The sequence below is a fragment of the Alligator mississippiensis genome, chromosome 2, assembly GCF_030867095.1.
Source record: "Alligator mississippiensis isolate rAllMis1 chromosome 2, rAllMis1, whole genome shotgun sequence".
NCBI classification, from domain to species: domain Eukaryota; kingdom Metazoa; phylum Chordata; order Crocodylia; family Alligatoridae; genus Alligator; species Alligator mississippiensis.
Window position 1 is genome coordinate 117,482,154 of NC_081825.1, and position 26,538 is coordinate 117,508,691.

Here is a 26,538-nt window from a genome sequence, read left to right on the forward strand (position 1 = left end):
TAAGAAGTGTGGTAATTAGACAAATAAGAGTTTATTGGCAGAGCCAGGTGGCAGAACAGTCTATCTTGTTGCAAATAATTAATTGCCTTTATTTTTTGTAAATATGTCTGCCCTGAAACATACTTGTGCTATTCTGTTAATTTTGATGGAGTTTTGCAGATTCAGTTCAGTATAAACTATGGTCCACTATATTTTCAAATATATGTTATTGTTACTGTTTGTAAAAATCCATTTTTGCTCTTTTTAATGCAAAAATGTGTATTATTGTTCTGTATGTATATTTGGAAGAAATAAAGTGTGGAACGGGATGCTGTTGATAACATTATGTTCTTTCTTAATGTTCTAGTAAGAGTTAAGAGACAATAAGACTAAGGGTAAAAATTACCTCTCTGTATGCTGGGATATGTATCTTGTAATTTAGTAAAACTGTCTTCAACTAAGCCCTTGTATGAGCTTTCTGCATAGGATAAATTTAAGCCCTAGCTGAACATCTCTTTAGTCAGTAAATAATTGCATATGGCTATCATGTTAAATAATAATTAACAGTTATGAATATGCCCAGAGCATTCTGTGGTGGTTAATGAGTGGCTGAGAAAGTTTGTTGCTATTATCTATAGCTAGCTATCAGTTTTGTAGGAGATGCCCCTGGCCTATGTCATTATTTCTGTCATAACTCATTTTGATTTAAAATCAGTAGCAAAAATAATGCTTCTCTTTATTTTTCATAGCACCATGCTGCTTCCAAATACTTATACAGTTTTTTAACTTAAACAATACTACTGCTACTGGTTTCTCACTCATTTCTGGAGATACAGTGCTCATTACAATTCTCTTTCTTGTATTTTTATTGGGGTTACAATAATGTTCAGTGCCGTGATGCATTTGAACTTTTTTTTTTTTTCATTTTGGAAAAATGTCCCATATCTAATCACTTGGACAGTGGGTATCACCTTGCCACCTGAAAAACAGTAGCATTATTTTTTTTTCATAATGCATCAATATTCCTTTTGAAACCAAAAATCTGAGATAGACTGCTTATACAGCTAACACAAATTAATAGTATTAACTGGGAACCGAGCCTGTATGGTGAGCTATAGCAAAATGGACAGTCAAATCATGGTTTATCATATACAAAAGACTAAAGGAAGAATTTTACTCCCAGTTACTTTTTATTAATATCAAATCAATTTCTCACGATTCTAACTGAATTATTCTGGATTATAATTGGTATCATTAAAAGTAAAAGCAGATTAAAAACGTGTATTACTGTGAAAGGAGTATTGATTTTATTTTAGAAATCCTTACTCATATTTACAAATACTTACTCTATTTACAATCTGCATATTTACTCTGCTGGATTTCACTTTTATCAGATTAGTTAGGGCCAGATGCTATTCCATTTACTAGATACCTAAGTGTAATCCTGTCCTGTTCCAATCCATGAAAAAAAAGATTGATGTGTGTCCTTTTAGGACATGGACAAGTATTATGGACAGGCTGAGGAACTGGACTTATTAAGTCTGAGGAAAAGAAGACTGAGGGGGGATTTAATAGCAGCTTTTGCTAGCTGCAGGAGGGCTCCAAAGAGGATGGAGCTGGACTGTTTTTAGTGCTGGCAGATGACAGAACAAGGAACTGTCTCAACTTGCAGCAAGGAAGTTTAGGTTAGATATTATGAAAACCTTTCTCACCGGGAGGATAGCAAAGCACTGAAACAGGTTACCCAGAGAGGTGGTGGAATCTCCATCCTTGGAGGTTTTTAAGACCCGGCTAAACAAAGCCTTGGCTGGGATGATCTAGTTGGGGACAGTCCTGCTTTGAGAAGGGGGTGGACTAGATCAGTGTTTCTCAACCCATGGGTCACAACCCAAAGGTGGGTTACAAAAATATACAAAAGGGTTGCAAACAAACTTCAAAAATGGGTTCTCCTTAAAAGGAGAAAAACATGGGAAACTCTGACTTGTCGCTTGCAGGCTTGCAGAATTTCAGCTTGTGAGGGGCTGCTTGGGGCCCCTCATGCCCCCCCCCCCCACACACACACACACCCTGCCCCATATACCCCCTCCCCACACATACACTGTGGGGCTGGAGCCTGGAGGCAGTGTGGGTTGGGAATGAGAGGCACTGGGTCGGGACTGACCACTGATGTTTACAAGTGGATCCTAGTACAAAAAAGGTTGAGAACCACTGGACTAGATGACCTCCTGAGGTCTTTTCCAACCCTAACTTTCTATGATTCTGTGATTACATTCTAGCAGGAGAAATGCCTTCCTTTCAACCAGGAAGATTTCACCTGCACAGTTCACACAAGAACAAATGCCTGTACATTCCCACTGCTCCACTCCTCCTGGAGACTGGGGGGAGTGGTGTGGGTAAACTGTTCCCCTGCCTTCTCCAGACTAGGATGACCCAGTAATTTGCCTGAAATTTGCAGTGCTAGAAATTAATACCTGTCCATAGCCTATGGCACACTATTACCTTAGGCCTGAAGACTGTCACAAAAGCAGCAAGCTGTTCTAAACATCTTAACTAATTTTAATTATCTTCAAATAGCAAGATGTCTGTCTTATGAGAATACTAATGGAAAATGTTTTCTCCCTTTTTTGTCTTTGAACAGTTACAAGCTAATTGGTGGCAATTTACAGTTCACAATCAACCCATCAACAGGACAAATTATCACTAGTGCACTATTAGATAGAGAGACAAAGGAGAATTACACGTTGGTAGTCGTGGCCAGTGATGGTGGTTTTCCCAAGGCTCTTTCCAGTTCCACCAGTGTACTTGTCAGTGTTGCTGATGTAAATGACAATCCTCCTAAATTTCAGCACCACCCTTATGTCACCCATATTCCATCACCTACAACTTCAGGTAAATTGCTAAAAGGCAGTGCTGCTGTTGCATTGACTAATACAGATATGCAAATAGATGGCAAATCATTCCATAAAAATATGTTTAAAAAATATTTTCCTGTAACTATTTTACAGCATTTGTCATCTTGCTGATAATTAATAAAGACAAGTTGTAGCATTTGACATTAGTAACTATAATGTTTTCTTTAGTGTATTCTCTTTGTAGCCCGAATAATCTTAAACTATTTTGAAAGTCATTAATGCAGTGTATTTCAGAAAAGTTGATGTTCTTATTTTGCTTTTTGTTATTTCACAGCATTGATTTTTATAAAATAATGTCCTTAAAGACCTTTGAAGATGAAAAGTACTATAAATGCTGGTTTATTAAGAAAAACATACAGGGTAGTTATTGGAACATTTCTTATTGACCTCACAAATAAATTCCATCATGCAAACCTCTATGGTTAAAAAGTCAGTTTTTTCAAGCTCTGATATACTCTATCTGAAAACTTCAGTATTGAAGTTCCTTGCAATAGCAAATTTGCTTTTGGTATAAAAATATAGGAATGTTAGTTGACCTAAAAAAAATTAGCATGCTCTCTAAAGTATAATATGCACTTTTAAAATGATAAATTCCCTTTTTTCTGGGGTTATTATTTAGAGAGGCTGAAGAAAACACTCTGTTCGATCATTGTGGTAGTGGGAAGAGGCCCTACAGTCATCATAAGTTTCCTTTTTGCTCCCTACAATGGCCCTTTATGCTGCTAAAGTGATGTAAAGGAGCTTTACTTTAAATGATAATCAAGGTCTCAGTTTGCAGAGAAAGAAAAAATCAAATTTAATTTAAGCGTAAGGGGCAATATCTTCCATTTATCTCTTTTTGGAAAACTCCCCTCCATAGGTTAAAGTTCTTCTCTTCTCTTCTCTTCTCTTCTCTTCTCTTCTCGCTCTTTCGCTTTTTCTTACTGAGAAGGTTCTAGAAATATTTCATGAATCAGAATTCTTACTGATATTAAAGTTGAATTCTTATATTTTAATTGCAATACACTATTAAAAGGTAATATAATATGCTGATATATTATTATATGAATCCTAATATTATAATAATAAAATATAATATATTTGATATAATTTTATTATTTTTATATTCCACATTGTATTTTAATTATAATTATATTTTTAATTTTCTGGAATCTTCTAAAAAGTCAAATCTCATTCTCACTTTATGCTGCTTTGTATGCTTGAAGTCCACATTTTTCTTGCTCAATATAGGATTGGATTCCTTGGTCATTCAGTTTGTTTAAACAAATGTGGCAAGTATGTAAATCAGAAGTGCAAAAGCATGAAATGTTTCATTTTTCATTAATAGTTTACATTTAAAAGATAGGTACTTTTGGAATTTATTCAGTATGAAAAGTTCAGTCTTTAATTTTAGAATGTCATAAGAAGACATAAATAATGCATGTCTAATTAGTGAGTTTATTGAGTTCTTTACGACCTCTTGTAAAGACACTGGAAAATAGAGGGATGGAGTTACTTCCAAAAGTTATGTGCCTCTAAAATTATGTATTAAACAACTGATTAATATAACCATTCCAGAAGTACCCTATTTAACTAAGATCACTAACACAAAGACTTCTTTCTGAGAATTTATTTTTTCATACTTTTATGTAGATTACATATTAATTTAGCCAAAATAATGTGCTGCCAAATTTATCAAGGCTAGACTAGCATCTGTCTGGGATGTTTTAAATAGAGAATATCCCACTTAGAGCAAGGGATGGGCTAGAAGATCTTTTGAGGTCCATTCCACCCTCATTATTCCATTAAAAAATCACTTTTTAAAAAGTTATAAAGCCTTCTATAATTAGAAAAAGGAAAAAAGTCTTAATATTTACCCTGACATTATATCAAATAAATTTACATAAAGTATTAATTTTTCAAATATCCCAAAATTGATCATTCACATGGCACATTTCAATTAAAAGGAAAATGTCTTACCTCCTCTAAACAGGAAAAATAGCCCTTGACAATATTTTTTATTGGCAGGCATAGTACTGCTTTGCTGCAAACTAATATTGAATCTCCAAGACAGTTGTGTATATTCTTGTGCTATGTTTACTTCAGAGTAGTCTTAGTTTATATTTTGAGAGGATAATACAACCTGATTTCTTTAATGTCTTGTCAAGTTTACAAAATAAACAAAAGGAGGGTTATGACAATTTAATGTGCTTAACAAAAGCAGAACTCTTGATTTTTCTTGCAGTCTTGTCACTCTCAAGTATTCCAGTTGTTCATCTAACAATTTCTCCCTTTAGGATACAAAACGTTACACTTTGACACACAGTGACAAGAAATAACGCTTTAAGGAACACTGTCAAAGCCATTCCTGTCCAAAAAATCATATTTTGCTTGCAGAGTTGGGAAAAGAAAATCCATATAGAAAACTGTTGAGAGCCAAGTTTCAGCACTAGTTTAAAAAAAAAGGAGTTCCAGCATACTAGTCATATAATACAAAACCTTCAGAAGAATGTATACATGACTCTAATGCCTGTGCACACATTGGATTTGCATTTACTGAGAAATATGTTCAAAAGAAACCCTAAACTGTACACATGATTTGGAGTAGTGGCATGTACATTTTGAAAGGCTGGATATGCAAGACATATAAAAGGTTGCTTAATAATTTAAAATATTAACTAGTAGCACACAAACATTAGACTTTGAGGTTTCACATCATCTCATCTTGTGAATACTATAGAAAAATTATGGTAAAGTTTCAAAAAGTTAAAGCCTACTTACTGATGCGGTGTTTTGTATACATGTATACATATATGACCACATATACACACAGAAATTTTTGTACATATGTTTAAAAATGTTTCAATGCAATTACCTATTTGTCAGGTACAAATCATGTCTTTTTGTGATCACTCAGAATGGCCTTCAGCTGGTGAACAGTTAGTCTGATATTTTATTAATACTATAGGTAAAAAAAATATTATTTTTTTTACAGCCACATATAAGAAAATATAACACAACTGGTGCACATAATTTCCCTGTGCCTTATTGAAAAATTACCTTCATTTGTCCTATTTTTATTGCTGAAGATTATGAATGATCTTGTCATTGTTCTCCTTGCAGGTTCTTTTGTGTTTGCTGTAACAGTTACAGATGCTGATTCTGGACCCAATGCTGAGCTTCATTATTCCCTCAGGGGAAAGAACTCTGAAAAATTCCACATTGACCCAACAAGAGGAGCAATTATGGCTGCTGACTCACTGACAGGCGATTCTGAAGTGACTTTTTCTGTTCATGTGAAAGATGGTGGACTGTATCCAAAGACAGATTCGACTACTGTAACTGTGAGGTTCATGAATAAAGCACAGTTCCCTCAAGTTCAAGCAGAACAACACACTTTCATGTTTCCAGAAAATCAAGCAATTAGTACCCTTGTCACCACTGTTTCTGGGTCTTCATCTAGAGGAGGTTCCTTGTCTTACTACATTGCTAGTGGTAATCTGGGCAACACCTTCCAGATAGACCAGCTAACAGGACAGTTCTCCATTTGTCAATCTTTGGATTTTGAAGCTATACAGAAATATGTGGTTTGGATCGAGGCCAGAGATATGGGCTTTCCTCCTTTCTCCTCTTATGAAAAACTAGAAATAACCGTGGTGGATGTCAATGATAATGCACCAGAGTTTGAGCGAGATCCATTCATTGCTGAAATAATAGAGAATCTTTCACCACGCAAAATACTGACTGTCAGTGCTGTGGACAAAGACAGTGGCCCAAATGGACAGTTGAATTATGAAATAATTGATGGCAATAAAGAAAACAGTTTCACTATCAATCGGGCTACTGGTGAAATCAGAAGTGTCAGACCTTTAGACAGGGAAAAGCTAGCCCAGTATGTGCTAACCATAAAAGCTTTTGATAAAGGTACCCCTCTTCAGAGCACAACGGTCAAAGTTATTGTCAATATTTTGGATGAAAATGATAATGCTCCCAGGTTTTCTCAGATATTCAGCGCTTCTGTACCTGAAAACGCACCTTTAGGTTATACAGTTACACGAGTCACAACTTCAGATGAAGATATCGGTGTGAATGCCATCAGCCGGTACTCCATAAGAGATCCAAGCCTTCCATTTGTCATAAATCCAAGTACAGGAGATATTACAGTCAGCAGGCCTCTAAACAGAGAAGATACAGACCGCTATAGAATGAGGGTTTCTGCACACGATTCTGGGTGGACAGTAAGCACAGATGTGACCATCTTTGTGACAGACATTAATGATAATGCCCCACGATTCACAAAACCATCCTATTACCTAGAGTGCCCTGAGCTTACTGAGGTTGGTTTAAGGGTAACTCAGGTTTCAGCAACTGATCCCGATGAAGGATTTAATGGCCAAATCTTCTACTTCATAAAATCTCAGTCTGAGTTCTTCCGAATCAATGCAACCAGTGGGGAGATTTTCAATAAGCAGTATTTAAAGTATCAGAACTCCAGTGGTTCAAGCAATTTCAATATCAACAGGCACAGTTTCATAGTTACTTCTTCAGATCGAGGTAGTCCTCCTTTGCTAAGTGAGACAACAGTCACAATCAACATAGTAGATAGCAATGACAATGCACCACGGTTTCTTGCTAGCAAATATTTTACACCTGTGACTAAAAATGTAGGAATTGGTACCAACTTAATTAAAGTTACTGCAGTTGATGATAAGGACTTTGGACTGAATTCTGAAGTGGGATACTTTATTTCTAATGAAAACAACACCAATAAATTTAAGCTAGATAGCAGAACCGGCTGGATTTCTGTGGCATCTTCACTAATGGCTGATCTGAATCAAGACTTTCTAATTAAAGTAAAAGCTAAGGATAAAGGTAATCCCCCACTTTCAGCAGAAGTGACAGTTGAAATAGTTATAACCGAGGAGAACTATCACACACCTGTGTTCTCTCAAAGCCACATGAGCATTACTATCCCTGAAAGTCATGCTGTTGGAGCTATTATCAGGACTGTATCAGCAAGGGATAGGGATGTTGCTATGAATGGATTAATCAAATACAATATATCTTCAGGAAACGAGGCTGGTATTTTTTCTATTAATACATCAACTGGGGCATTGACTCTTGCCAAATCCCTTGATTATGAGCTATACCAAAAGCATGAGATAATTGTTAGTGCTACAGATGGAGGATGGGTAGCTAGAACAGGTTACTGTACTGTCACAGTTAATGTTATTGATGTAAATGATAATTCTCCAGCTTTCAGCCCAGAAGACTACTTCCCTAATGTGTTAGAAAATGCTCCAAGTGGAACGACTGTTATCCGTCTAAATGCAACTGATGCTGATTCTGGACCTAATGCCGTGATTGCATATGCAATTCAGTCATCAGATAGTGACCTCTTTGTCATTGATCCCAACACAGGAATTATCACCACACAAGGCTTCTTAGATTATGAAACAAAACAAAGTTACCATCTAACTGTGAAGGCTTTTAACGTTCCAGATGAGGAAAGATGCAGTTTTGCAAGCGTCAACATCCAGTTGGAAGGAACAAATGAATACGTGCCACGTTTTGTGTCCAAACTTTACTATTTTGAAGTCTCTGAAGCAGCCTGTAGAGGAACAGTTGTGGGAGAAGTCTTTGCAAGTGACCGTGATATGGGAACTGATGGAGAAGTCCACTATCTTATTTTTGGCAATAGCAGAAAGAAGGGTTTCCAGATTGATGGGAGGAGTGGTCAGATGTATGTGTCAGGTCCTCTTGATAGGGAAAAGGAAGAGCGTATCTCTTTGAAAGTTCTTGCAAAAAATTTTGGGAGCATTCGTGGTGCAGATATAGATGAAGTAATTGTTAATATCACTATATTGGATGCTAATGATCCTCCTGTTTTTAGTCTGGAGGTCTACAATATACAGATCAGTGAAGGTGTTCCTCCAGGTACCCATGTTACATTTGTAAGTGCATTTGATTCAGACTCTGTCCCTAGCTGGAGCAGGTTCTCTTACTTTATTGGTTCTGGAAATGACAATGGTGCCTTTTCCATTAACCCACAGACAGGACAAGTTACTGTAACAGCAGAATTGGATCGAGAAACTTTACCTGTGTACAATCTGACGGTCTTAGCAATTGATTCAGGATCTCCATCAGCTACAGGAAGTGCCTCTTTATTGGTAACTTTGGAAGATATCAATGATAATGGACCTACCCTGTCTACAAGCCAAGGAGAAGTAATGGAAAATAATCGTGCAGGAACACTTGTGATGACACTTCAGTCATCGGACCCTGATCTCCCACCAAATCAAGGCCCCTTTTCCTACTACTTGCTCAGTACAGGCCCAGCAACCAGTTATTTCAGTCTTAGCACTGCAGGAGTATTGACCACAACTAGAGAGATTGACAGAGAACAAATTAGCGACTTCTTCTTGTCAGTGATTACTAGGGACTCTGGCATTCCTCAGATGTCTTCCACAGGAACCGTACAAATAAAAGTAGTAGACCAAAATGACAACCCATCACAACCTAGAACAGTAGAGATCTTTGTTCACTATTATGGCAACCTGTTCCCTGGTGGTATTTTAGGCAATGTAAAACCACAGGACCCAGATGTGTTAGACAGCTTCCATTGTTCTCTTACGTCAGGGGTTACAAGCCTCTTTAATATTCCCGGGGGTACTTGTGACCTCAATTCCCAGGCAAGATCCACAGATGGAACATTTGATCTGACAGTCCTTAGCAATGATGGGTTACATAGTGCAGTTACTAGCAGTGTTAGAGTTTTCTTTGCGGGGTTCAATAATGGCACAATTGACAACAGCATCCTTCTTCGCCTAAGTGTGCATACTGTGAAGGATTTTCTGACCAATCACTATCTTCACTTCCTTCGTATTGCCAATTCACAGCTAACTGGATTAGGAACTGCTGTGCAGCTCTATGGAGTCTATGAAGACAGTAACAGGACTTTTCTGATGGCAGCTGTGAAACGAAACAATAATCTGTATGTGAGTCCCAGTGGTGTGGCTACTTTCTTTGAGAGCATCAAAGAAATCCTTTTCCGGCAGAGTGGAGTATGGATAGAATCTGTGGATCATGATTCATGCATACAAAACCCTTGTCAAAATGGAGGAAGCTGCTTAAGAAGGCTAGCTGTGAGTCCTGTTTTAAAGAGCCATGAGAGCATTCCAGTAATCATCATGGCAAATGAACCTCTCCAGCCCTTTGTGTGCAGATGCTTGCCTGGATATGATGGGAATTTGTGCGAAACTGACATTGATGAATGCCTCCCATCCCCCTGCCACAACAATGGGACTTGTCACAACTTGGTGGGTGGATTCTCATGCAGTTGTCCCGACGGCTTCACTGGAATGGCCTGTGAGAGAGATATCAATGAGTGTCTTTCCAGTCCTTGTAAAAATGGTGCCGTCTGCCAGAACTTCCCGGGGAGCTTCAACTGCGTTTGCAAAACTGGTTATACAGGTATGATCTAATTCTCCTTCTGGAATTAGAGCCTATTGAAAACACAAAGAGGGCAGGGTTGGGGTTTGGTTTGGTTTTCTTAGATATGTTTCAATCAGATATGTTTCACCTGTGTTTATCCATCTTAATGAGTGTTCAAAATAAAAAATGCTAACAGGAAAGAAAACAGGAAAGAAAACAAGGTTCAAGCACTATTATTGATCTTATTTTTCTCTTCTTAGCAACTATTACCAGACTGGTCCATGTTACCAAAGGAGAGTTATGTTATTTGTTAAATATGCTACTACCAGTTTCCAAAAAATAGTACCCCATGTGATAAGAGCTAAACAGACAAGTGGGAAAAATCAGTCTTTGCCCCCATATTTCTTATAGTCATGTAGGAATATAAAGTGAAGGGCAGGGAAAAGGAAACAGCATATAAGCAAAATGACTGGGAAAGCAGCACATGTATGAGCATGCTCCATGCTTCGTATATGTGTTGGGTTTGTATAATATAATATTATTCAATATAAATGAGTGTTGTATTCCTACTACAGCTAAGAATGTTCTCTGATATTTGTAAAATGAAAAAAATATATATTTCTCCTTAAAACAGTAGGCAGCAAATTTAATTATCAATATTGTGCTCTCAATTACCATGTGGGAAAATCTCAGTTAAGTTACTAATTGGCATGGGCAGAGTGCTGCAAAAGGATTAAATTCTGTCCGCTCTGTGTAAATGGGAGTCACTGGGTCTAGAGACTGTGGGCCATTTTAGGGAAAGTATCAACAGGTTCAGAACATAAACCCTTCAAGATCTTCCCCAGTTTCAAAACAGGGAGCATGAGTGTTTGGACTTGCATACAGAGATGGGCAAAGTAGCCACCCAGCTATGACATCTAATCAAAGCTTTGCACCTTTTAGTTTGCCCACTTGAAGTTCTTTTAGCATGATTTTCTGACAGCCTTACAATCCTCTTTATTATTTAGTCTGTGATTAAAGAAACTGCCCCTATTCAGAGCATAACTCAAATAAGCGTGTCAGTTTAAGCACATGCTCAACATCTCTTTGAAGTTATCTGCACAAGTGCCATTTTGAATGGGGACAGATCTGAAACTTGCAGTTATATTCTGCTCTGAGTTAGATTTACAGCATACATGACCAAATATGGTCCCTGTGCTGGTCTGACTTATTCTAGATGTGTTAGTATACATGAGCATCAGTACTTAGTTTACATATGTTTGACTATCTGAGGAGTGTAAATGCCAGCAAAGTTTGTTTTTCTTTTCTTTTTGAAGGAAGGAAAATTGTGTTTTTATTTGAACATTAAAAGAAAACCTTAAACAAAAGATTTTAACACGTATATTAGTTGGCGCTTTCACTAGCGAATCACCTAGATTTTAAAGTATAGGTGGAAAAATATATTAAGAACTTGTATTCTTTATCATATTTGCATTTAAGGATAGTTTCTGAACCCAAAAAGAGAAATATTTTGCTGGAGGCTTATGATGGATAGAGTTACATCCAGTATAATTATTGACCCTGACTCACCACTGCTTTGGAATTGCAAAAGTATAATATGGGAGTATCACAGTACTGACTCAGGCCCAGTATATCGTGACCTCTGAATAAAGCAAAAGCTCTAATGTGACTATTTTAATATCTATTCCCTGTCTAGTAGGAAAAGAAAACCACAGGTTTACAATTAAGGTTTTCTTGGATATCAGGAGATCTCACTCACACATAGACAATAATCTTGGAAGAATTCTAGGAGAATTACCACAACAGAGGAATTCAATTTTTTTTCTATAAAGAAGTGTGAATCTGAATTGCTTGATAGCATGACATTTAAGGAAAGTCTGAACAATCCTAACCATTGCTTATGGCTACTTTCTGCAGACATAACAAAAGGAAAACTAACGAGACATAAATTAAAAGATTTACTCCGGGGTTTCAATATGTCTTTCTAAGGGAATGTTATTTTGAATTAATGTGATTGAGACTGTAATAACAACAGTTGAGTTGAAATTTTATCATAATTTTCTGCAACATTGAAACCTTTTCTTTAATATACCTTCCTATATTATCTAACATACACCCTACTTAAATAGTGTTATTTCTGTTTATCATATATCCATTTTGTATTAGTATTCAAATTCTTCAGACTGGATTATATTAGGCATTGTACAAAGAATTAGGAAGTTCCTGCTTTGTGAAGTTTGGTATCTAGGTAGAGACATGAGAAAGAAAACATGATGCAAGTTTACAAGTTAGGAGTTTGGGTGTTTTGTTTTGCCTTGGGTTTTTTGAGGGTGCAAACATATTGCTTCCTGCTCTTCCTACCAAACAATAACCTTCACCAGATAGCTGAAATGAAAGGTTCAGCTAGACTGGTGGTCTTGACAGCAGAGGGCTTCTGAGCTTTACAGGTTCCCATTGCTATTGTCTAGCTTTGCACCTCTTCTCTTACTGGCTCATAACTTTTCAGATCTAACACCATACCACATGACTGGAGGAGGTGAGGGGTCATTCTTGTGAGACATGTGCCTTATTGTAGCTTAGTCTTGCATAGTTAAGTGAGAGGAGTGGCTCTGAGCCCTAGGCCTTACCACTTGCCCCTCTGCTGCTTGTCTTCTGCTTACCTAACTCTTTTCCTCCCAAAATCTTGCGGGGGATATCTTGGATTTTTTATGCTCCATGTCGCTGGAATACAAAGGGGATAATAACAGAATAGTCAATGTAACTTATGCACAAAAATTTGATAATGTGTCTTCTAACAGAAAGATTCATTTGAAAATAAGAAATGAGCTTTTCTTTTTTTTTAATTGGATAAATATAAAAGATACCGTGTAGCTTATTGCAAAAAAACACAAGTTCAGCTGTTTCATTTAGAACATAGCTATGGCAGTTAACATGTTTAATACAAAAGTTTTCTTGATATAGAAGATGTTCATGTGATCTTTTGTATTAACACCATCAGTAAACTGCAAAGCCTCAGGGTCACTAACAATTAGTGTTAATTGACTAGCAATTCTAATTAAGTTAATGATTTAGGATTTTATTTCACATGGAATTAGTACATTAGATTATTTTGCCAGGAGCATGGCAAAATAATTCCAGCGTGTCCATCTTCTGTAAATCTTTAAGTCATTAACATCAAAGGATAAACAGAAATATGCTTGCTGTTACCGTAAAGCAAAATGGTTTGTTAACTCTAAGAGGAGGCTGTACTGTCAGCCCATAGCATGTAATTGAAAAGTTAATGAAAAGTTCAGATAATTTTTCTGGGTCTAATGCTATATCTTAGAGTTCAGCCCTTATTGAATGTCAGGTAAATGTGACATTTGTCCTGCGTTACAGCTACATAAGATAATTTAAATTAAGAACACTGTATAGTTTTAATACTTTCATATAGTGTAAGCTGCTTTTCCTAAGTCATGGATGGAACATGGTGTTCAGTAATATTCTGTTTAGAACTCAACACAAATACCTTTCAAATAGAGAAACAGTTACTTAGACATTTTTAGATTTAAGCATCTAAATTTAATATATTGACTAGCCATTGAGGAACCATATAATGCTAAATTGATAAATTGATAGCTCTTTCTTGCTGGATAGCAGTTAGAATTAAATGTTGCTTACATGTCTGGAGACTAATTAGGTGCAACAGAAAAACATCACAAAAGTTTTTAACCAGTAAAGCAAAATGGGTCTGAAGTTAGATATCAGTAGTGTTCATGAGATAATTTGTTCACAACAAATAGCTAAGTAAATACAGCCCCTTTTGTGCCTGCAAATTATTTACAAACATCTCCTGAATTCTTTAAAAGTTATTCACAAACATTACCCAAATATTTTATGTAAACAATTCTCATCATATGGGCTGTTGGAGAATCGTTGCTTTACACCAGAGGCCAGCACCCTTTTACAAATGATACGCTGAATAGATGCAGCTTGCTCTAGAGTGGGCCACTGCGTGACCCATCTGCTGGTGCCACATGCTGCCAATCTCTATCCCTACGGTTGTATACCACTGATCACCTCCATTGCCAACTATGGCCAGACCCAATCAACTCTTCCTAGGCCAGATCACATTGTTTTTCAGGCCCTATCTGGTCTGCATACTGACCTGTCTTAGACTGTTGGCTATATGTCATTTGTGTAGTGATACAGTACTCCTAAATCATAGAATTATAGAAAATTAGGGTTGGAAGGGACCTTAGGGGGTCATCTAGGCCAACCCCCCCTGCTCAAAGCAGGACCATTCCCAACTAGATCATCCCATCCAAGGCTTTGTCAAGACGAACCTTAAAAACCTCCAAGGATAGAGATTGTATCACATGATACAAGGTGCATGCATCTGATTGCCAACATAACAATGCAAAGAGGAATCATTCTTGAGATTAGTCCTGTTTTCCGTAAATAGTCCTAATTAAAAATAAATTTAAAAGTATTTAAGGAAAGATTGCCATGCTGATCTAACAAAGAAAGGCCAAAAGGATTTTTTCATGAATGCACTCTGTGTGCTTAAATTGAAGAGAAGCAGCCACAATTCTTTTCTCCCTCCCCCTACCTATAGGGAGATGAGTAATTCCATGTTAAATGCAAAGTAGAGAAAGTCAGTATAATTTGGTGTTCCTTGTGTATAGCTTTGATGGGCTGCTCCAGAAATTAAAATACCATATCTCATAATTGAATTTGCATGCACCGTAAAAAGACACTACTTCTGTGTGGATATTACTGTTTTCTGACACAGACCTTCTGTTCACTGTAAATTAGAGTTCATGAGCTGTAGATCTTTATAATGGCTTACCTCAAGACAGAGAGGATAGACTTACTTGTATTTGATTTATTATGTTTTGTCAGCTGCATTTCACTTCATCACACCATAGAGGTAATTTAGCTCATTTGACTGAATACCATTATAAAGACAGATTACCTCAGAGCAGCATCATTACAGTTTAAACAATCAGTTATAATTATGTCTAGTAATGATGATCAGGTTTTGTTTTTAAAAGAATTGTGTTCTAAAAGGAATATACCCTGTGATTTCCAGTAGCTTGCCTGCCCTTCCTATGAACCTTTCATTTCCTGTTTTCTGAGCCTCATTATGTTGAAGAAATGTAGATTTGTTAAATTGTCTCAAATTCAAAATTAAAATAATAAAGGAATTAGATTAAAAGATGGACGTATAGAGCTATGAAAAGTATACCTCTGAAACTGGCCAATATTTGACTCCAGGGCTTTCATTATTCATCCTAGTTATATTTTTATTGCAAATAGTTTTCTATATAGCAATTTGAAATATGATCTTGATGTCTGTGACCTTTGATCCTGACTGTATTAGCTTCATCTGACCTTTCTATATTAATCAATGCTATTCCTAATTAATCACTGTCTTTCTAGGAGTTTCTGTCAAGAAACTTTCCATGCTCAAATTGAGGGTTCTGTGAGCCTGACACCTGTATTATCCACAGACCAGTGACATTGGAGGTGGCTTCCCAGTTAAAGTTGTGCTGTAACCTGCACAAAAAAGGAGGACTATATCCTTCATATTTGCACAATTTACAATGTTCCTTTTTCATGAAGTTGGTAGTCTCAGTGTCTTGAGGTACCTGCAATATATAAACCCATAATATAAACACCACAGTAATATAAACGCCACCTCAAACTTCCAGCATGTACACTTGTCTCTGAAATTTTGCAAGTAGATGCATAAAAGTTGCTTTCTTTGTTCATCACTGCCAAGAAAATCCCAAAATTAAGCTCAGATGTTTGACTGCTTTCTTTTGCTTATACTACAAAGACCTACATAGAAATCTCCTGTTTTCTGATAACTTGGTTGTTAGTTCTTTCCCTGTTCTGTCCTTCCCCCAGCCTTATCAGTAACAAAGGGTCACAGAAGGGATGGAGAGTGGAGACGAGGGGGCAGTTGAAACTAGGTTTGTCAGTGAGCTGGAGCCAGAAGGATAAGGACTCACCCTGATAAACTTCCTGTGGCGCATCAGCAGGCAGACCTCAGGAAGTCAGTGATGGATTAGGATTTAGCTGCTGAGCTTAGTTGTCTGGAAGACAAGTGCTGGATGTTAGAGGCCATAGGTGGTGGGAGAAAGCATAAAAATTAGCACTGAGTTGTGGGGAATGGGACCAGAGCATGCAGTTTGAAACTAGAGTTGTGTACTACACCTCTGCTCCTAACTCCTTATGCCAGATCCCTAACTCCAGCATCCATCCTAGCTCCATTAATCTGATCAGAAATAAATTGTCCCTTTTCTCTTTTTTATAATAATTTATTTTAATATTTAAATAGAGCTACCCATTGTTTAACCATGATGATTTGGGCTTCTGGGCAGTCAAGAAGAATCTGAGGGCTTGACAAGGGGAATAAACATGGAGCGTTGGATGACTTATCGGTATATAGATTGCTTCTTGGAGTTTATTTTGGTATAATATAGGTTCTAGCAATCAGAATTATAAGTTAATAAAGTTTGTGCTTATGGGAAAAAAGTATAAATATGCTAACCTGACATGTAGTCATCTACTGCCTTACAGCCATGCTCCTTATGACTATGCTAAGACTTGCATCACCCCTTGGTTTTGAAAAACCACTTATTGCTTCTTCTCCTGCATATTTTGATTTGATAACCTCAAGCACTTAACATACATAATTGAAATTATTCTCTATCATCCTCTATCAAATAAAAAATTAATCCCTATCTATTACAGATAGCAGATTCTAGTCTAATTTAGTAATTTATCAAAAGGTGAATTCTAAGGACTCAAACATTTGTAAAGGTAATATTTGGGCAATGTGTATAATGCCAGATCATAATTCACCTAAGTAAAATAATGTTCTCAGTCACCAGAACTATCTGGGTCTCATGCTACTGATTTTCAAGCAGTGCAATTTTGTGACACATGGCTTCAGAAATATCTAAAACCGAAAAGATCTACCAGTATATATGTTTTCTCATTAAAGTTATTGGAAGCATCTCTAAGCAAGGCAATGGAACTGTGGACTTAAATCCAGATGGAATTATTGTGCAGTTTCTCACAAGTAATCCTGTTGGAGTGAATGAGATTACTCAGATAATTAACTGCTCACCACTAATATGAGGGAAAGGCTCACAGTGTAGTCGTTCCACCCCCACCCCATGCAAATTCTTTCTTTTCTTTGAACAGTTCTGTTTTAAACTCATCAGATGAAACAGCTGAGTCTTTGAGCATAAGTGCATTATTAGCTTTCACTGCTGAATTCTATCCCAGGCAGAATAGGCAAATTATAAATATCTCCCCACAAACTCAGATTTGGATAGCAGAATTGAAATGTCTAGTCACTTTACTGCAGCTATCACTCATATAAAAGTTACCCATCAGTTTAAAGCTTAAACCAGCAAATTCTATGCTTATACAGCTGTTTACAGATGTTATTAACAATCATAGCTCTAGCTCTAGCCTAGTAAAGAGTCGGTAGGGGAAAGCATGCTATATGTTTGACAGTAGTTCTGTTTAGATCAGTGTTTCTCAACCTTTTTAGTCTCAAAATACCCCTCAGAAAATAGGAGCTTAGTTTTTGATAGTTTTTGGATTACAGAAAAATAATAGAGCAGTTATCCTTTTGCAAAGAACTCAGAAAAAACCCACTGCAGGTCAGAATGTTTTTAATATTTTGGAACCCTGTTTGAAATCTCTGGGTTTATCTTTTGAATCCTGTTTGCACACCTATACTTGACATCACATTGCAGACTTGAAAAGATCGCACCCTGGTTGAGAAACACTGATAAAGGCCAGGTATAGACATTATAATTCTGTTGGTGTAAGTGATTGAAACCTGCCTATACCCATACAGAACAGAAATTCAAAACACAAAACTGGCCTGTCTCCAAACAGAACAGAAGTTTGGCATAGATAGATTAGTTTAAAAATTGTGGAACCCAGTCTAAGATTTGAACACCCCCCCTACCCCGCCAAGGGCGAACATGTGTTCTGTTCTGTTCACTACTGATCTAAACTACACCACCTACAAAAAACCGTGTAACATTGTTCGATTCAGCCTCTTATAACCCTGATTATTTCGCAGCTATCATTCACTGAAGGTCATTCCACTATCCACCCCCTGTGGATATGCTGGGTAGGAGTACAGCTCTGCCACCAGAGTGGAGCAGGTGGAAGAAAATGTTAGAATGTGGAAGAATATGAAGGTGGATGAAGGCTGCAGAAGAATGAGATCTCCAGCTTTATTGGCGTCCTTGCCATGGGATCAAGATCCTGTTTTGTCATGAATAGTGTGGAAGCTGATGTGCAGCAGCCTCTCCATGATAAAAGAAATCACAGACGGGTATCTTCCATGAAAACAGCTTTAGCACACTTTTCAAACCCTTTGGTGATCAGCTAGCAATGGCAGGAGCAGGCTTTTGAGGCCTGGAAGCTCCTAGTCATGAACTGGCATGAAGGCAGCAGTTGCAAGAAGCTCATCTAGCACTTGGGTTAGCAGGAGTGCAATTTGGCAGCTGTAACCTCAGCTGAGCAGCTCTGCTCTGCTTAACCCAGTATCTGCTCTGCTCAGCCCACAAGGGTAGGAGGGCTAGAAAAGGTGCCCTAAACATAGACTGCCTGCTGACCCTTTTCCTGACTGGATAACTAGGGGAGCCAACATGCTACTTTTATCAGTGCCTGTGCCCTGACTCTTAATGCCACTGATGAAACAAAGAGGAATTCTGTGCCAGCCTTGATCAAGTCCTCTCTGATGTTCTGATGCGAGATAGACTTATTCTGCTTAATGATTTCAATGCCAGAGTTGGAAGGGACTCAAACCATCAGCAAGGAAGGAGTGGGAAAGGTCAACTCCAATGGCATTCTCCTCTTGACCAAATACATGGAACATGGACTCACCATCACCATCATCTGCCACAAAAACAGGTACAAAACATCAAGGCAATACCCACAATCTAAGCATTGACACCTGATTGATTACATCATCATTCATGCCTGGTATCACAAAGATGTCTGCACCACTTGTGAAGAGATGATGATTGCTAAGAGATGACAATTTCTAGGCCAATGATGAACTCATCTGCTTGGTTATGCCACTCAAACTGGCTCCCAAATGATGGGGCTGATTTAGAAGCAGAAGCAGTAGAAGCAATGCTGTTGGAAAGCCAACATTGAAGGACTCAAGACACAATGGAGTGAGACCTCTTCCATTAGCACCTCAATGAAAAACTGGCAAATTCCAATCAGGAACAATGGCACTGTAGGCAGTGCTTGTGGAGCCTTCAAGTCTACCATCATGAGGGCCTGTGAAGAGATGCTTGGATTCACTACCAGGAAGCATCAAGACAGGTTTGATGAGAATGACCAGGAGATCCAAGAGTAGATCAACTGTAAGCACCAGGCCTTTTTTGCTCAACAGAATGACATCGACTCCAAACAAAAGAAATTGGATCACCAACAAGCCAAGACAGAGGTTCAAAAGAGGAACTGTGATATGAAGAATAGATGGTGGAAAGACAAGGCGAAGGATATTCAACATCTCACTGACATCCATGATATGAACAGTTTTTTCAATGCCACCAAAGACATCTATGGTTTGAGCACTCAGGGACCAACCCCCTTGAGACCCAAGGATGGAGGAGACCTGATCAAGGAGAGGGGAGTCATCACTGTCTGCTAGACGGAGCATTTTGAAGGCCTTCTCAATCAAGACTCTGTTGTTGATGAAAGCATTCTCAGTTCCAACACACAGTCAGGCATGATCTCGGAATCCCTACAACCCTTGACAAGGTGAGGAAAGCAGATGAAGGATAACAAGGCATCTAGAGCAGATGGAGTCCCTGCTGAAATCTTCAAGCTAGGGGAGAGAGGAGCTCATATCACAGCTCCATGCCCTCAATTTAAGGATTGGGAATGATGAGAAAATCCCAGATGACCTCAGGGATGCCATGATCATGACAATCTTCAAGAAAGGAGACAGGTCCAACTGTGGAAATTACAGAGTGATCACCTTGCTGTCCACCACAGGAAAGATCCTTGCAAAAACCTACCTGAACTGTCTTCTTCCACATGCTAAATAGCTTCCCCCAGAATCTCAGTATGGGCTTAGGGCATCACTAGGAACAACCAACATGATTTTCACTGCTTGCCAGCTGCAGGAAAAATGCCAGAAACAACATAAACCCCTATACATGGCCTTCCCTGTCCTCACAAAAGCTTTTGACTCTGTCAGCTGAGAAGTGCTATGGAGGATCTTTCTGAGGTATGCACGCCCAGTGAAATTTGTTAACCTTCATTGCCTGCTCTATGATGGTATGCAAATGGTGGTTCTCTATGATGGATCTATCACAGATACCTCTGAGGTTAAGACTGGAGTTAAGCAAGGCCATGTCATCACTCCACCACTCTTCTTGGTATTCCTTACTACAATGATATATTTGACCACCAACAAGCTTTCAGTTGGAGTGGACCTAAACTACTGAATGGATGGTAAGCTGTTTAACATAAGCCAGCTCCGAACCAAAACTAAGACTAGCCTGACCTCAACCATTGAGCTCCAGTACACTGATCATGCTGTAGTGTCTGCTCACTTGGAAGCAGACATTCAGACAATCGTCAACGTCTTTACTGAGGCATACAAGACAATGGAACTCACACTTAACATACAAAAGATTAAGGTCCTCCATCAGCAAGGTCTTATTGAACAGTCTCCATCTCTAGGAATTCACATTTGCAGTGAGACTCTGGAGAATGTTGAATATTTTCTGTACCTCAGAAGTCACCTCTTGCAGAAGGCTGACATAAAGAAATCCAGCATTGCCTCAAATATGTAAGTGTAGTCTTCAGACACCTGAGGAAACAGATGTTCAAAGATTACAACATCAGATTTGAAACCAAGCTCATGGTTTATTAAGCAGTCATGCTCCCTACCTCTCTGTACAGAGCTCAGACAGGGACAATGTACAGGAAACGCCTTAAGTTGCTGAAGAAGTACCATTAACATTGCCTGCAAAAGATCCTTCAAGTCCAGTGGGAAGATGACACTAAGATTTGTGTGTCTCGCTTGCAGGCAAACACCATAAGTATTGAGGTGCTGATCATCTGCCATCAGCTTTGGTGGGCAGGTCACATCATCCAGATGTCTGACTCAAGACTCCTGAAGCAAATTGAATTCTTTCAGCTCAGTCAAGGTATGCGCTTTAGAGGAGGGCAGAGAAAGCACTTCAAGGACATCCTAAGGCCAACCTGAAAAAATGCAACATCAATTCATGGAAGGCTATCACCCAGGACCACCCCAAATGGAGGAAGAGTTTGCCACAAGGATCTCGGTACTTTGAAACATCACAAGAACAGCAGGAAATGGAAAAATGGGAGTGGCAGAAATAGTATGTCACAGACCAAATCAGAAATCCAGAGCCATCCTCTCTGCAAGGAAACACATCCCCGAGTTGCAGTAGATTCTGTCAATCCTAGACTGGCCTTGACTGCCATTTTTGGACCCCCAGATAAGACGATCATGGAAGACAATTATCCTTGACTATGAGGGATTGTCAATTGATGACTTAGTTCTGGAAAAGGGATATGCTAAAGTTCTAATAGCTCATGAACTATTAGAAGTAGAAATCTATCCTGGAGGGCAGGGAATCCCATTTCCTGATGAAAATATAATCCTTTTATTCCTGGATTTTGTTGTGGCATCTTGATTTATTTCTGGTTTCTATTTGGATTCAAAATACTAATGAAGTTTTGCTTTATAGCTGAAGAACTATAAGGAGACAGCATGCTGGTCTATAATATAAACTTGCTACCTAATGAGGAAGGCTTTAACTGTGTGTGAAGGGAGGAAGTGACAAATGTCCACAGTAGTTTGCTGTTATTAGAGGGCATGATTTAAATTTATGGATGAGATCAAGCCCTGAGATATTGCAAGCATTTCAGAAGAAATAATTAGTATAAAAGCTTAATAAATTGGGGAAACAGTCTGAAATCAACAAGATGAACTTCAGTAAGGACAGTTGTAACATATTACACTTAGGAAGGAAAAACTAAATTCACTAATATAAAATAGCGATACCTGGCTATGCAGCAGTATTGCAGAAAAGGATTTGGAGCTGTCATGGGCCACACACTGAGCATGTGTCAACAATGTGATGCTATTGTAAAAAAAGGTGAATATCAATCTGGGCTGTATTAACAAGACTGTCTTGTGTAAGATGAGGGAGGTAATTATTCTCTTCTACTCAGTAGTGGAGACTCCTCAGCTGTAGTGCTGCATTCAATTTTAGGCAGCACACTTTAAGAAAGATGTAGACAAATTGGAGGGAGTCCAGAGGAGAAAAACAAAAATGATAAGAGGTTTATAAAACATGACCAATGAAGAAAAGTTGAAGAAGTTGGGTTTGTTTAGTCTAGAAAACATTAGACTGAAGAAAAGACTGATTAAAGTCTTTGAATGTATATAAAAGTTTGTTAGAAAGAGGACAGTGATCATTTTTTTTCTCCATGTCCACCAAAATAGGATAAGGAGTAATTAACTTAATTTGCAGCCAAGAAGATTTAGTTTAGATATTAAGAAAATATTTTAAGGATAGCTAAGCACTGGAATATGCCACCTAGGGAGGCTGTGAAATGTCTATAATTGATGGGGGGAGGGTTGTATTAAACACATTAGATAAACAGGTTCTAGGGTGATCTGGAAATGCTTGATTCTGCCTTAATACATGGGAATGTGCTAATAACTTCATGAGGCCCTTTTTAGCCATACATTTCTGGGTCTTTTGTGACATCAATAAAGGGCTATTTCTACTCCTCCTGAAGTCGATAATACAATTTCTGGTGACTTGTTATATGCAGCTTTATGTATATAGATACATATAACTATATCTGTATATGGGTAGATAAGTTGGTATGTCATTTTTAAATGTTTAAGAGTCTTCTGTGGATGACTTCTATCAAATAATTTTGAAAGTCCTTATCTGGCGTTTCTGTAGAGTTCAAGTTAAATAGCATTCCTGTATTCCATCGTCTCCTGATGATTTTTATCCGTAAAAGTCTTCCCTGCTGGATGAGTTTGTTACTCTGATTTGAAGAGGATAAGCGATCCTTGCTGATTTAGAAGCAGCTTTGTTAAATCATCACAAGATTTCAAACATAAATAAGAATATTCTTCTCAAGTCTTTAGCACTTCAGTGAACAGCTTAAAATGCCTTGGATTTCCTCTTTATTCTAAGGAAATGTTAGTTTAAAGAGCCCCCCTGACTAACTTAATCAGAAAGTGCATCTTCTCCTATGTTAAAACAGGTGGTATGAATACATCTAAACTTTTATTGGTATTAGCAGTTGTTCAAACAGTTATTAAAAGAGGAAGAAGATGTTAAAACTGTTTAAAATATGCAGTGTAAAAGTAAATATCCAGGTTCTTCAGCTAATTCAACACAAAGGTCAACAGAAATGAGGATGGGAAAAAAAGGAGATGGAAAAGAAATTTAAAAAATCATAATCAAATGGAGGGACTAGAACTGCTTTTAATATATTTGGTGAAGTTAGGAATTTGTTTTAAATCACAAGCATTTTCCAGTGCTTTGGTGTACTGCTGCCCACTGATCAAGTTGATGTAGACAGGAGAGATGACTGATCATTTACAAAGCCCTCCTAAAACCGGTAGACTCCACTTGTAAAATTTCTGTCACGCTAGCTAAGTTATTGTGGTATATCCTTGATTTTTGTTAAAAAAAAGACTTAAGAAAGATACATAATCTTCAGAAATATAGGAGGCTGGTTAAGTAATAAAGTACTGTGTACTGGTGCATTTGTGACATAGGACAGACATGCCTTTCAGTTAACTAAGGCCGTGGGTTATCTGGACTTGAGATACACAAGATAATTCTGTTTTCTAGTACAAGCAATATCCAGTATATTTATTGTGATACAATTATAATAATTTATGATTAGCAGAATAAATATTAGCACACCACTGGCTAGTTATTGAAACGTATTTTTGTAAACAAAGACAGTACAGAGATTTGAAGGTGGGTAATTAGTTTAGTAGTTTTTTAGAAGTAGCAAAGGGCAAAAAATAAAGATGAATTTTGAAACAAAATGGGCAATACTTTACTGGCAGACTAGAGGCAGACATCGACAGCTGTATGTGATATTAGAGGTGAGGAACAAGATATGGCTGAGCTATGAAGGGGCTTGAAAGTGAAGACAAGTAGTTTTTGCTTTTTTCCCATCTGGACAGAATTTTAGTTTATGTATGTACTTGTGGTAGTCCATATAATTTCTTTTGTTGCTGCTGTTTCAAATATGAACAGATCCCCATTGCTTTTATTTAGCATCTGTTAAAATATTCACTTTTAGGCTAGGCTCCTTTCCTTGTTGAAATGAATTATGTGACTCAGTTTCTTCTCTAATGAATAATATTTACCATATGTGACAGTGTCTGCTTAGACAAGAGCTGGACCAAGGTAAGATGCTTTAACTCCAGAGAGCCATGGCCCCACCAAGTCAGGAAGGAGACTGTAATTGATGAAGAAAAGCACAAAAAATCATCTAAAATACAATACCTGCCTGTGTTAATCCTGCTATGTTCATACTAATTCAGGTTAGGGTTTCCATTGATTTTTGCTTCTTGTCACCCTATTGAGTTCATTTCACTCAAAATATGCTAGGGGTAACCGCACTTCACAGCCAAATAGCACCTTCCATCTAATGATGTCAGGGCACTTGAAAAATAGCAATTAAGTCTCCCAACATCCATGTAAGATAAGTATACATAAGTATGTTTCTAAACCACATGTGGACTATATATTAGGATTCCCTTGTAATCTGGTTGTCTAAATGTAAGACCTATTTGGAAAATGACATGAATACTCTAACCTGAAGACTTACTCTGTTGCCTGATTGCAGGAAAAACATGCGACTCTGCTGTCAATTACTGTGAATGCAACCCATGTTTCAATGGAGGCTCCTGTCAAAGTGGAGTGGAAGGATACTATTGTCACTGTCCATTTGGTAAGCATATTTTTTGATTTCTTACACTAATGATTTTGTTAGCTGAGCTTCATTAGGTTTATATAAATAAAATCTCTGTGAATCTCTCTTTACCCGTTTCTTTGGCTCAGTTTAGCATATCATGAGAAATTAATGCCTACTACCTCCTGCTCTAGAAAGCAGAGGTTTAAACCCATGATTTTAACATGCCAGAAGAGTGCTGTAACCACTGAGAGATGAGTAATCGTCTCTTTTTCTGAAGCATTTAAGTCTATTATAGCTGAACAGGAGAGAATGAGAAAAACCTACCCCAGAAATCTCTATTGACCACTAGTTAAGGTACTGGCTAGGAACTGGGACATTCTGGTTCAAATCCCTACCATAGTTAAGGCAGAGAGACGATTTAAATCTAGGTCTACCATGTCTCACATGACTGCCTCAACCACCTGATCAGGACATAGAAGTTCTGAGATTTTGCTTTTATTTTTACTTAATTTATTTTGCTTGGCTGAAAATATTCATTGCAATCAGCAGAAATTAGTAAATAATTTTGAGCCTACGAAAACTTCAATTTGGGGTAAATATTCACCAAATAAATGTTCAGCAAAGAAAATCCCTCCTGGTTTTTAATTGTCCCTTGGATTTATCAAATGGCATGTGGAGTGGGCACGGAGCCTTTCACTTTGAATATCCTGATTAAGGACCTGTCACAATCAAGCCTCCCTTCTTGTGTGACCTTTGGTCACACCTGACTCCATATTTAAACTGGAGCAACAGAGGTTGTCTTTACATGTGCTCTAGAGGTGGGGAGGGTCACTTTAATTAGAGTGGCTCTCAAGAGGCACTTTAAATAAAGCGCCCACAGTGTCTCATGTATGCAGCATCCTGCACTTCAGTATGGCAGTAGGTTGCTTTAACTAAAGTTTGTTCACCACAATTTTGAATACACAAGATGCTGAGGCTACTGGAGCATGAATCTTCTCCGACACGCTGTAATTACAGAGTATTGGAGCAGGTGCCCCACACATCTGCGGGCACTCAGAGTGCTCTGTCAAGCCTCTAAGAAAATAAGCCCTTCTCACCTATTCATGCTTTACACGTGTGAGCTCTATAAATGAGATGATGAGCATAACTAAAGGCAGGGTGACTGGAACAGCAGCTCCAGGTGCTAACTTGGGAGTAGGGGTATGTGTGCAAAAATAAGAGCTGCCATTAGCAGCTGCTGCTGCCC

The 26,538-nt window shown here is 37.9% G+C and overlaps 1 protein-coding gene across 1 annotated transcript in view; it reads left to right on the top strand.

The window, feature by feature from the left end:
- Positions 1–26,538, top strand: part of FAT4 (FAT atypical cadherin 4) — a 234,083-nt gene that overhangs the window by 178,543 nt on the left and 29,002 nt on the right. Inside the window, exons 8-10 of the mRNA XM_014596206.3 lie at positions 2,618–2,868; positions 5,994–10,343; positions 25,224–25,328. Of these exons, the coding sequence (XP_014451692.3) occupies positions 2,618–2,868; positions 5,994–10,343; positions 25,224–25,328 (4,706 nt within the window). The remainder of the gene's footprint in view (positions 1–2,617; positions 2,869–5,993; positions 10,344–25,223; positions 25,329–26,538) is intronic.